The sequence below is a fragment of the Heterocephalus glaber genome, unplaced genomic scaffold (assembly GCF_053883595.1).
Source record: "Heterocephalus glaber isolate CG9 unplaced genomic scaffold, H.glaber_assembly_v1.0 deba00000676, whole genome shotgun sequence".
Lineage (NCBI taxonomy): Eukaryota > Metazoa > Chordata > Mammalia > Rodentia > Bathyergidae > Heterocephalus > Heterocephalus glaber.
This window is the reverse complement of record NW_028258156.1, coordinates 25,393,088-25,405,287: the sequence shown is the minus strand read 5'-3', so window position 1 is coordinate 25,405,287 and position 12,200 is coordinate 25,393,088. Positions and strand designations below refer to the sequence as shown.

The window sequence follows — 12,200 nt, the reverse complement described above, 5'->3', positions numbered from 1 at the left end:
GAGGCAGGAAGATTGCCACAAGTTTGAGGCCAGCCTGGGCTACATAGTAAGTTCAAGACCAGCCTAAACTATACAATGAGACCCTGTCTCAAAAAAAAAGATTAGATTTATAAAAAAATTTAATTTCCATGATGCTTCTCAATTTCATCTATTACATAAAGTGCAATAAAAACTGGTAAGCCTCTTCTTTAAGGAAAGACAGGTTTTTAAGATGCTCAAACTTGATTCAATCCAAGTCAGAAAGCAGACATGTTACCTAGCACAGTAGTAGTAACATCTGAGCATTTTGTTGCTGGGATTTGAGGGGTTTCAAAAGTATTGCATGAATTTTGGTTGGCTATATAGAGAATTAGATAACACTTATCAACTCTCAAGCTTTCATAAGCACTCAAAACATTATTAAGACTAAACTTACTGAATCCTAAAAGCATTCCCAAAAGGTGCACTAAAAAAGACCAATATTTTACACTCATAAAAGCATACAGGCTCACACCAAGAAAGTTGCTTCCTTTTAGAATTGAAACTGAGTTACTATTTTTAAAGGGTAGGAGTAACAGATAAAAGCCTTCCCCACCACATACCTACCCCTCCCTCCCCCATCCCCACACAAGGGCACACCCCCCACCCCCCAACACACAAAAACACACCTACCCACTCCAGGGCAGACTCTGAGTTAACTACCCTTTCTTCATACACAGGGCAGGCTTATTTTCTCAAAATACACACTTGAAGGTAAGTACCTCTTTTCTCTGCTAAACAGGATACAGGATCAAACAACATGGAATAGGTATCTTACACATTATCTGAAAACTACAAAATGAGCTATTCCCAGGGCTTGAAGATCCAGCTCTTCACTTCTGGGTTCCACTCCAGATGAGACACGATTGGGAGCCCACTATCAGCTACCTGGTGCTTACATGAGTCAGTGTCTACAGAGTGGAGTTTCCTTGGCCCAGCCTGCAGCTGTTTTCAAATACATGCCATTTATCCATGAGGCAGAGAGCAGCCACTATCATACTGTGCAGGATTTGATGGAAGACAAAGGACTTCTCTTTGTAAGACCCTCCCCATATTGCCATAAAATAAGACTAGTCTAGGCTCTGTATCAGCATGGATTATGCCCATTTTGATAGGGCAGTATGGCTCTGAATTTGAATCAGGGCTGAAAAGCATAGTGAGGCGTGCACTAGCAGCTATTAAGGGTCAGAAGGAACAAGCTGGGCTTATACATAATTCCTTGAAAGATAAAGATTATAAGACAAAAGATGGTCAGGAAAAGTTCTACTATGAAATCTGAAACATTCAGACATATTTACATTGATGAAGTTGTTTTTTAAACATACTCTTACATTCTCAGATGCATCGTAAAACAAAAATATACCCACCTTCAGAAAGATTTAAGTGCTTTTTATGTACATAATAGCATTCTATTCAAAACAGGTTAAAATTAACAGAAAAGTAAAATATAAAATGTAAGCTGTAGACAAATCCTTTTTTTGTACCTTATCAGCTACTAGGACTTGAATGTCTACTGTGCAAAAGGTATTTGTTAAAGACTGGTACTAAAGAATATTCAATGAAGCATTTTATATTCTAGTTAAATGGCTGAAATGATCTGGGCCCTTTTATGCAAGTTTCTAGTATAAGCTAAAGTTCTGGAACTACATGCTCTTTCAGAAGGCAGTCTGTGTCAGAATGCAGATGTATCTGATCTTGTGCATGATGATCATAGAATAACCAGAGGCTAATTTCATTCTAGCTTGAGATAAAGAATTGATTAGAGGCTGGGGATTTAGCTCAGTGTTTCCACCGCCTGCCTCACAAGCTAAGGACCTGAGTTCGATCCCCTGTACCAAAAAAAAAAAAAAAGAATTGATTAGAAAGGAAAGGTTTACTTTGAATCAAATTATTAAAGTCCCTGGAAAATCTAATGTACTATGCTAACAATTCTATTAGGATCTGACCACTTTCTCTAGCAGAATCTTCTTTATGAAAACTGAAAGAGTCAAGAAAATAGTTAATGACAAACAGGGCAGAAGACAGCAGGAACTCTTAGCAGAGGGAGCTTCAAACAGGCTGGCTAATGCCTGGATTTTGATTTACTGTGAGATGATAAGATACTAGAAGAGCAGGACTGCTAATGACAAATTGGCTTCAAGGCCCTTCCCCACAACCTCTGAACACTTCAAATTTCTGTGTCAACTATAAACAATTGAGAAATATTTTCTTCAGAGGCTAAAAACAGTTTGATGACTCATTAACTGATAATTGTGAACTTTTAAGGATGGCATGAAACTATACCTGGGCATTAGCTTTCTTAAAATCCATGGTCTTTAATGCTACTCCACTATTAGCAACAGCAAAGTTTATAGGGATTCCTACTGGCTACAGCTGTGATAATTTGAGCATCAAAAAGACTATGATGGGGTGAAAACATTAAAACTATAAAATTTAATGGGACTAAAATTATAATCACAAGTGAGAAATCTACCCAAAACCCCCACCCTAATTTGTCACTATCAAAACCAATTTCTTACTTTGAATTTGATAAATAAATGGAAATAAAGCATTCAACCAGCTGTTCCAGTAAGAACTCTATTTTTACATTTTCTAGTTTAGTGGCTAATGGTGAAAGTGAACATTCATTTAATGCCAGAGAAATAGTTATAAGGATAACTGTTCCCACAAAGGGGAAAACCAACTGGAAGTTCAGATGATTATACTAATCCAGTGATCTATCTTAATACTGTTAATGGTAGGTACACTAGATATTATGTATTTTTGATACGATGCAATAGGAAGCATGATATGGTATCTCTTAATAAAATGTTTAACTCAAATTCATGAGCCTTTGGATATAACTTCCAGATTGCAGGTAGAGAATAGAGGAACAAGCTAAACAACACCATGAGAAAGTAACTAGACAAATTCACAAGATGAGATTCTATAAAACAACAATCCCAATCTTTAATAAGTAAATGTCAGCAGTGTGTGGTGGTACATACCTATAATCCCAGCACTCTGGGAGGCTGATCAGAAGGATCACAAGTTCAAGCCCAGCCTAGGCAACTTAGTAACTCAGTAAAAAAAGGGCTGGGGAGGTAGCTTAGAGTGAAGGCCCAGGGTTCAATCCCCAGTACTGGGGGGAAAATAAAGTCAGGAACTGTTAGATTAAAATAGACTTATGGACTTAAAGGGACATGACCAATAGGTACAATGGAAGGTCACAGAATGAATACGGATTTGGGCAAACCAACTGCAAATTTAGGGACAATTGGATAAATGTGAGTACAGTCTGAGGTAAAAATGTCCTGGACAAGAAAGTAGAGACTGGTGACTAAAAAAATTGGTTCCAAACACTATATAGATATAGTTTAAAATATAGATGTGTTTAAAGTGTAAAGATATATGATGCATAGGAAAAACATCTGGAAGGATTTGCATTAAGATGTTAACAGGCAGAGGCCAGTGATTTAGTTCAATGGCACCTCATCTGCCTGGCAAGTGCAAGGTCCTGAGTTCGATCCCTGGTACCAAGGGGGGGCGGTGGTTTAAGATGTTAACAGGGGCCAGCTTTGAGTGGTTGAGCATATGTTAATATTTTTTGCCCACCTCTTTTTCCAGTGTGTTCACAATGCACTTATATCTCTTCTATAATAATAAAAGGTTATTGTAAATCAAGAATGTCTAGAAAATTGTGAATTTCCCTCTTCTGTCAGGTGATTGATTATAGACACCTGTAGCCAAACAAGTACAACACCCAGGAACCATCTGCTGATGGCATATCCTGTTTGTAGGTAAAGTACTTCAAGGAAGTAAGATTTTAAGTGCTTGGCTTGCAAAGACAATACTAAAAAGTAACAGAAATGCCACTGCACAATAAGTGCAGGGAAGAGGTCAATTTATCTTTGAAATACTCAATTTTAGAAAACACAAGTAAGATAGATACATCTTGCTGTGCGTCATTCACCCTCCAAATCAAGCCTTGACTACTAGTATTTACCCTTAAGGAAAACCCTAGGCTCTAGTATTTAAAATGTGTAAATTAAGAATTTTCCCAATGATGATCCTGCCCCACCCAAGCTGAGGTCCTCCTTATTCCTCTGGCGTGGCAGGAGTGGCATTGGGCTCCAAATCCTCCTGCAGAGGGGCAGCCGAGGCTTCCTGTTCGGCCAGTGCCTCTCGGAGTTGGCTGCCTAAAACCGCGTCATGGATGCTGTAGAACAGCAGCTCCTTCAAGGCAGGATTTTCAAAAAATCGATTTCGAGTGAGGTCATTCACAACTTGTGCTATAAAAAATAAGAAAAGAAAATTATTCTGCACTCAGGGTTTTGGTCTTGAACATTTTTTTAAAGTAACACTTTCATATAGTTTATTAAAACGCTGTAGTAAAGCCTCACTCCAATGCCTGTCTGCGTCACCCCATGCCCAGTCCCTGGGAGCTACTTTCACGACTTTCTTGGTGTCCTTCCAGGATTTCTCTATGTAAATGTTAGGAAATATAAACATTTCCCCCATGTTCTTACTTACCCTGAGGATAGCACATATATATTACACATACATTGTTCTATATGGTTTTTTAAAACCATTTCATGGTGTTCCATTGCACAGACATACCCTAATTTATTTAACTGGTCCCTTTTGCTTGACACTTTTTTCCAGTTTTTTGATTTTATAGACAATGTTATGATGACCAACTACATACACGTGTTGTTTTGAATGTGTGCAGCATGTTGAGGTTTTGCTGTGTTAAAAGGTCAATGCATTGGGAATTTTGCCAGATAAAGTTGGTCTTCCCTCCACGGGGTGTTGCCCTCTGTCTGCATCCCCATCATTTTTGTCTGAGAGCACCTGCTGTTCCACCAGATGCCTGTGAAGCATGTGTCAGACCTGACAGGTGAAAAGTGATGTCTTTACATAGATTTCATTTTCAAGCACTGTTTTCACTAAAATATAATATAAAGCAAAAATAGCAGGCAAGGTATTGCAGAGCCACTGGCTGAAAAAAAATCGATAGGAATGACCTTATAGAGTGCCAGTGTGTCATGGCAGCCATTGCATAATCAGGAAGGATTTATCAGCTCCTTCCCTTTCTCCAACTCTGGGTCAGAAGGTCAGGACTGGAGCAACCCACTGACAGGAGTGCCGTAAGTGGATCATTTCAAAGCTAGCTTTACAGTGATTTCCAAAAGAATAATCGTCATTTTGATCAAAACATCAAAATTATGCAAAAATTTCCAAATACAATTATTATGAACAAACAAAACTAACTTGTTAAAACTTTTCCCCATCCTTGGGCTGGGGATTTAACTCAGTGGTTTCACCGCCTGCTGTGCAAGAGCAAGGACCCGAGTTCGATCCCAGGTACCCAAAAAAACCCAAAACTTTTCCCCATCCTAAAGGTGTACTCACCACTGCATCCTGCTAAATAGACATAAATACCAACATCTCCGTATTCCTTTACAATCTGCAATAATGTTGAAATATAGTTAGTTTTCCTGATGCTGCCAGACACAAGTCATTCTCTCCCAATATGTATTTAAGGGATGTAAGACCCTCTTAATTCATTCATTGAGCTACTTAGTTCCAATAATTAAACACTTCTGTGGTAATCAGTTGAAAATAACTTTTTATTTCTTTTATTTTTTGGTTTAAAAGTAATAGTGATAACAAGGGGTATAAAAATATTATTAAATTTTGCTTAGGTGTAACAAAGGTAATAGTAATAGGTAATAGTAACGATTTTTTTTTAAAGAATCTTTTTAAAGATGTTTACTGAAATATTTATAGAAGATGTGACCACAGGGGTGTGCTTCAATAAGAAAAAAAGAAAGTGCCTGTTGGTATAAATGAAACAGATTGGCCATAAATTGGTAATTGTTGAAGCTGAATGATAGTTATGTGGGGAGTTACTAGGCTAGGCACTTTACTTTCGCATATTTAAAATGTTTCCATAATCAAAAGTTGAAAAACAACAAAAAAGAACTTTAAGAGTTGAAAAGGGTGCCTAGGCCAACTCCCTTCCGTGACTGACAGGACACTGGGCGCTGACTGACCAACATCAAATGACTCCGTCACAGCGATGCTTACCCCTGCCAGAGTTTTCACGCCAACAGAATCGATGAAATTGACTTGTGTAAAATCCAGAATAACGGTGTGGATGTTATCCCCTGGGGGCATAAATCTCTGCAGTTCTTCAGGAAATGTATTTTTAATGACTATTGGAGGATATTTTACTTCACCATCCTCCTCTTCAGGTTTGGTACCGTCTTGTCCATCTACTTTTGCGTCCTGTATCAAAAATGAAACCAAACCAGAATTCTGTGAAGTCACACTTTCGGTGTGAGAAAGATTTTCATAAAATATCAGCCTTCTATTCTCAAGCTACTGACTATAGCCGATCTCTTTTAAAATATTTGTCATATTCCAGCCTCATAATTTGACAGAAAGGATATGTCTATAATATTTAGGTTTGACTCAGTTTCTTCCTTTGTCATCCGCTCCATTTCCCCCAACTTCTAAAATAGGTCCGTTAACTTCAGTGTGACAAGTCACAAGTTATAAGCCTGATCATCAAAAATCTACCTTTGTACTTTTTTACTGCCAGCTGAATAAATCTATGAGGAAGCAGTAATGGTAAAAATTTTCAAGGTTCTATGTGATTTTTATTTTTAAACCAAGTTTTCAATACTAATTTCAGAAGCACCCACCTAACTGACCGTACTGCATACTTGCAATGCATCAAGGATACTTAGGTTGTTCCTAAGCTTTCCCACTTTGGTAACTTCCAGCTGTTTAGTTACTGCAGGTCACGAGAGAGGGAAAATGACAATGAAAAGTCCACTCACCGCCTTGACCACAGTGGCGTTGGCCACGTTTGCATTCCCCACTTCCTTAGCGTACTTCCTCATGGCCTTTCTCCTCGCTCCCATGATGCGTGCTGGGTTCACTCGGGTCTTCACAGAAGAGCAAGATACAGAAATCCCTCCATGGCTCCCAGGGACCCACCCGATGCCATTCATCTTCGAATTCCCCCACACGCTTTCCACGGCAGATTATCACCCCACCCCTCCTACCTTTCCCTCAGGTGTCCTGAACTGAGTCACAGCCTAAGACCTAACATGGATACATTGGTAGCTTCTCTCATTCTGTCTTTACTCAAGACAACTAGAAGTGGAAGTAGCAAGGATAATTTTTAGAGTGATATTTATCAAACTTAGATTTCTTGGATTCTTATATCTTAAAGAGATTTTGTGGGCTGATGGGCAGCATGGGATTGAATTTTGATCATCACCAAGGGAACCAACATGATTTCCAAGGTAAAAATATCTAAGATTATTTTTTCACTTTCTTTTATTTGAACAGGGAACAAGTACATATAAGAGAGAATGAGTAGTGGCAATGGTTGCCCAAGAATGTGAATGTCCTTAATGTTACCCACTAGGTTGGATGCTTGAAAATGCTTAAATGGTATATTTTATCACAGGTGTGTGTGTGTGGGGGGGTGAAATAATATAGTAAGGTTCACTGACACATGTACTCCCATCCCTGCCAATCCACAAGTCCCCTCCTCAAAAGGAACTGCTCGTAATTTCTTCCTACTTACCTTTCTTTTTAATGCATTGCTATACAAGTCACTGTTTGCATAGTAAATTGGGGCATTTATTTGGAATATTTTTATTCCAGGGATTTCTTTCACCTGAGAAGTAAAATATTAGTGAATTTAACACGTGGATGTATTTCAGCATCAAAACTGCACTTGCCTCCCTCCTCCAATGTCTAAATGAATACAGAAGTGGCAAAGGATCTTCTTCCTATGTTTGGATAAAATGGTGTCATTTTATCTACTCAGGCTCTGGGAGCAAGAATACTGAGGAAGAAAGCAGTTTTTTTTGTTTGCTTGTTTTGTTTTTTGGCTTTTTTTTTTTTTTTTTTGAGACAGGGTCTCACTATGTTGCTCAGGCTAGTCTTAAAAATCTTGGGCTCTAGGGCTGGGGATTTAGCACAGTGGTTCTGGCGCCTGCCTTGCAAGCTCAAGGTCCCGAGTTCAATCCCCAGTACCAAAAAAATCCTGGGCTCAACCAGTCCTCCTGCCTCAGTTTCCCAGGTAGCTGGGACTACAAGACTGTGCTACCACACTCAGCTTGAAAGCTTTTCAAAAGGCCCATCCTCCCATTCCTTTTACAAGATCATCTCTGCTTCATTTTTACCATTCAAACAAAGAAGACGGAATGGAAAAACATTCAAAAAGAGAAAAGAACAGGGCCGGAAGAGGGAAGGCTGCTGCCAGATGGTGAGAGGCAGGCAAATCAAGTGAACAGAGGTTTTCGGGTTTGACCACAAGGTGCAGGAAGGAGCCTAGAGGACACAGTTAAGTAGTGAGTATTTTGTGTCTAATCCTGAGCCTCATGGAACTCTAGGACACAGTTTGCAAATACTCATTGCAAATAGTCACTAATTCACCACAGAGTTCTTTGGAAGGAGGAAAAATTAGTAATCCCAACCCTGGGCTTGTTTCCTAGGACCTCCTAGTGAGCCTGAGAATTTCTTCTCTAGCAAAAAATGAGACAGGCAAAACTAATTTTAAAACATTTTGTAAAAGTCTTTGAGATTCCACAGAAGAAAAGAACATTCAAAAATCAAGGAAATCTGCTTTTGTAATTTTTAACCATTAAAGATGAAGTGGGAAAGCTGGGCACTGTAGTACACGCCCATCATCCCAGCACTTGGGAAGCGAGGCAGGAGGATCAAAAGTTCAAGGTCAGCCTGGCTACATGTAGAAGACCTGTCTCAAGAAAAGGAGGGGGAGGAGAATTGCATAGCCCCACCATCTAGATGGGTTAAAATTAGTATTTTATTGCTGGTTTAAAGATCAGAAAAAAAATCTATGCACATAGAAACCATTTTTTAAAATTTCACTGTTTTGTAAATGTACGCTTTAATTCCAAAAATTAGTACTTATCCTCCTTAAAAACAAGGAAAATGACAGTTAGGAACTTGAGTAGTTAATGCACGGTATAAACTATACAGTTAAATCCAGACGGTAAATTGAATTTGGGGGTTTTTACAATAACCACTATGCCCTCCTTCTGCTTCACCCCTGCTTCCTGAGAGGAAGTACTACGCCACTCGATCACGTGCTTACAATCTTTAAAATCGTAGGAAGAGGTCCTACCTCCTCGAAGGCATCTGTGTCCACATAGACGTCAGTGTCAGGAAGCTGTCCCAGAACTTTGTAGCTCGGGCTGCAGACAGAGAGTGTGCTGAAGCCCACCGTGCTGGGCGCAGTGTTCGGTCACAGGCATGTGTGGGTATGCTGTGTGACCCTTCTCGGGGGCCTTTGCAGAAGAGGCACATCACATTCCCAGTGCCACTCTGTCCCTGCATGGGCTGACATTGTGGATGCACAGCGGGAGTCGAGTCCCTCTGGATGGGAGAACTGGGCCTCAGCGGGGAGGATTTGGCAGGCAGAGGAGGACAGGGCCTCCCTAACCACCTGCGTGCCCTGCAGGTCTGCATCCTTCTGCTTCCAGGGGAGGCCAAGCCCTGATTGCTTCCCTCCTGACACCGTGAGCCAGGAAGTCTCTTTCCATGAGCTCCCATGGGCTTCATCTGGGGCCCTCTTCTCATTATTATCACACTGTATCTGGCTACGCCTGCTGAAGCACATGAAACTATACATTCTAATCTTCTAAGAAAGATGATACAAGGCTTACGAAGAATCTGCTTCTGGATCCACGGGAACCTGTATTTAAGTCACTGCCTCACCACTCACTGTGATCTTGGGTGAGCAGCCCAGTGACTCTCTGACCCAGCTTCCACACCCATAAAATGGAGCTGCTAGCAGTCTTTGGGTTGTAAGGAGGAAAGGACATAAAGCACTGATCTCTGCCTGGAGCTGAGCACGTAAGTAGCTGTCATCATTTAGGGTCATCATTCCTTCATTATCAACTAACATCATTCCCTTACTGCATGTCCGTTATCTTTGGGAGAAGCCAACCTTTTCTGAAGGTGTGGAGTACCACTTCTGATTAGACTCAAAGCCTGGGAAACATAGGGACACTTAAGGACATGACTCCACTATCAGGGCCATGTGAACAGTGGGCCACAGTTCTAGAAGAATGACTTTATATACTCACCCATGAAGGTGCTACATGGCCCTGAAAGGTCATTCAGGTGTTTTGTCTCACCATGTCCCCGTAAGCTGATAACAGACACCATAAGCGCTGTAAACTGCTGTAAACTGCTGTAAAGCAGCACTGTAGCTGCTTTGCTGAAGGAATAAAGGCAAGCAGCTCTTGAGCTCTAGAGCTCTTCCTCTGATGCTGCCTTTACTCTGATAAATGGCTCTGCATCTTGTTCTTTATTGGGGAATTAACTCACTCATGGAATCAAGGACTCAGGTAGACTAAATGAACCTCTTCCCTGGTGCCCTCTGGGGAGGCTCAGCCTGGATGGAAGGGAAGGACCCTGTCTTATTTACTGCAACATCCGAAGAGTCTAGTATCTCACTGGGATATAGGAGGTCCTCGACAAATATGTACTCATGGAGATTATAACTGCTTTAACACGTTTTATAACACTGGCTAAATTACGAGCGCTCTGGGGCCAAAGCTAAACCTCCTTCCAATGCTGGCCTGGGAGAGGTGATGTCGAGCTCTGCTGGGTGGAGTGGCTGTCATGGGGCTTCTGTGGGGGACCCAGTATTTGGAACAGGCCAAAGCTGGTGCACCACTAGCTGTCTCCTGGAAGTGCGCCTGATCACAGCAAGGAGGCCAGCTGCAAAGAAACAAGTATCCTGACTGCTGGTCCCCAAAGGCCACCCTACAAAAGCCCAGCAAGATCACCAACAACTGACAGAACTTACAAACTCAACTTCAGTTCAATACTTGAGGGAGAAAGAGAAGTACAGTATTTAAAAAACAAGCTTGCCCAACTTTAAATTTTAATTTATGATCAGAAATTATAAAATCCTATTCGGTAAAGAAAACAACACACATGGGACCGGGGATTTAGCTCAGTGGTTTCGCCAACTGCTGCACAAGCACAAGGACCCAGGTTCGATCCCCAATACCAAAAAAACAAAAAACAAAAAAAAAGGAAAACAACACACAAATCTCCAATTCTATATTATGGCTTGTTAGAGGAGATGGATATTTTTCTTTTTTAGTGACAGGGATTGATCTACCTCTGAGTTATACCCTACACCCCCTGGATAGTTTCAGACTATGATGTTCACCAACACTCTGAGATTTTAAAAAAAGGCCCTGTAGGAACTAATGATGTTCTTTATAAAAACAGGAAAACCTTCTTGTAGACAACAATGGGCCACAATGTTGAAATTTGTTAAAAGTAGTTTCATTTTCATTCTGAGCTTAGAACACATCTTTTAAACAATTTTCTCATGTTGTTTTAGTGATAAAAGTGCTCATTTTCTACTCCATTGAGCAGGAACATCCAGCCCTCTGCACAAAAAGCATTGGGATCCCCATCTGGTGCCTTTTCAGTGCAGCTGAGTCTGAACTTAAAGAACCATTACATGATTTGCAACTACAGGCAAAACAGCCTGATTTGTTTTCACAACTCTTTGCGTTAAAGGGAAGAAAACTCTTTGGTTGCAGGAGTCAGGTGCTATGCTGGGTCTCCATGTGCCTTACTGTCATTTAAACCTCACTGTAACTGTTTGAGGTAGCAAGTATTAGTCCCATTTTACAGATGTAGAAACTGAGATTTTCAGAGGTTCCATAAAAATTACAGAGCTTACAGAAGGCAGAGTCAGGACTCAAACTCGGGTTTGTCTGACCCAAGTTGAGGCTATTTCTATGAAACATTTCCTTTTATTTTCATGGAGGTTTCTTCATCATAAATAGCATTTTTGTTTTGTTTTGTTTTTGACTGAGCTAGGGTCTCACTATGCAGGTCAGAGTGGCCTCAAACTCACTAAGTAGCCTAGGTCGGCCTCAAACTCACTGTGATCCTCCTGTCTCAGTCTTCCCAGAGCTGGGATTACAGGTGTGCACCACCACATTTGGCCCCAGAATAGCATTTTTTAAAAGTTTATTTTATGCCTTTGCCAATAGGCTTGGCTTCCTACTAGGAGAAGACATCATGACAGGGGACAGTGCCTCAGACTGGAGGAAGGGACACCAGGAAGGCTGCGTATGACCACTTGGTGTCGGAGCTTGCTTCATGTCATTGAA

At 40.7% G+C, this 12,200-nt stretch overlaps 1 protein-coding gene across 1 annotated transcript in view; it reads right to left on the bottom strand.

The window, feature by feature from the left end:
- Positions 1–633: 633 nt before the first annotated feature.
- Slc26a5 (solute carrier family 26 member 5) overlaps positions 634–12,200 on the bottom strand; it is a 33,909-nt gene continuing 22,342 nt past the window's right edge. Inside the window, exons 13-18 of the mRNA XM_021253951.2 lie at positions 9,176–9,245; positions 7,607–7,699; positions 6,849–6,956; positions 6,091–6,291; positions 5,413–5,467; positions 634–4,289 (exon numbers count right to left, since the gene is read on the bottom strand). Of these exons, the coding sequence (XP_021109610.1) occupies positions 4,096–4,289; positions 5,413–5,467; positions 6,091–6,291; positions 6,849–6,956; positions 7,607–7,699; positions 9,176–9,245 (721 nt within the window). The 3' untranslated portion in view covers positions 634–4,095. The remainder of the gene's footprint in view (positions 4,290–5,412; positions 5,468–6,090; positions 6,292–6,848; positions 6,957–7,606; positions 7,700–9,175; positions 9,246–12,200) is intronic.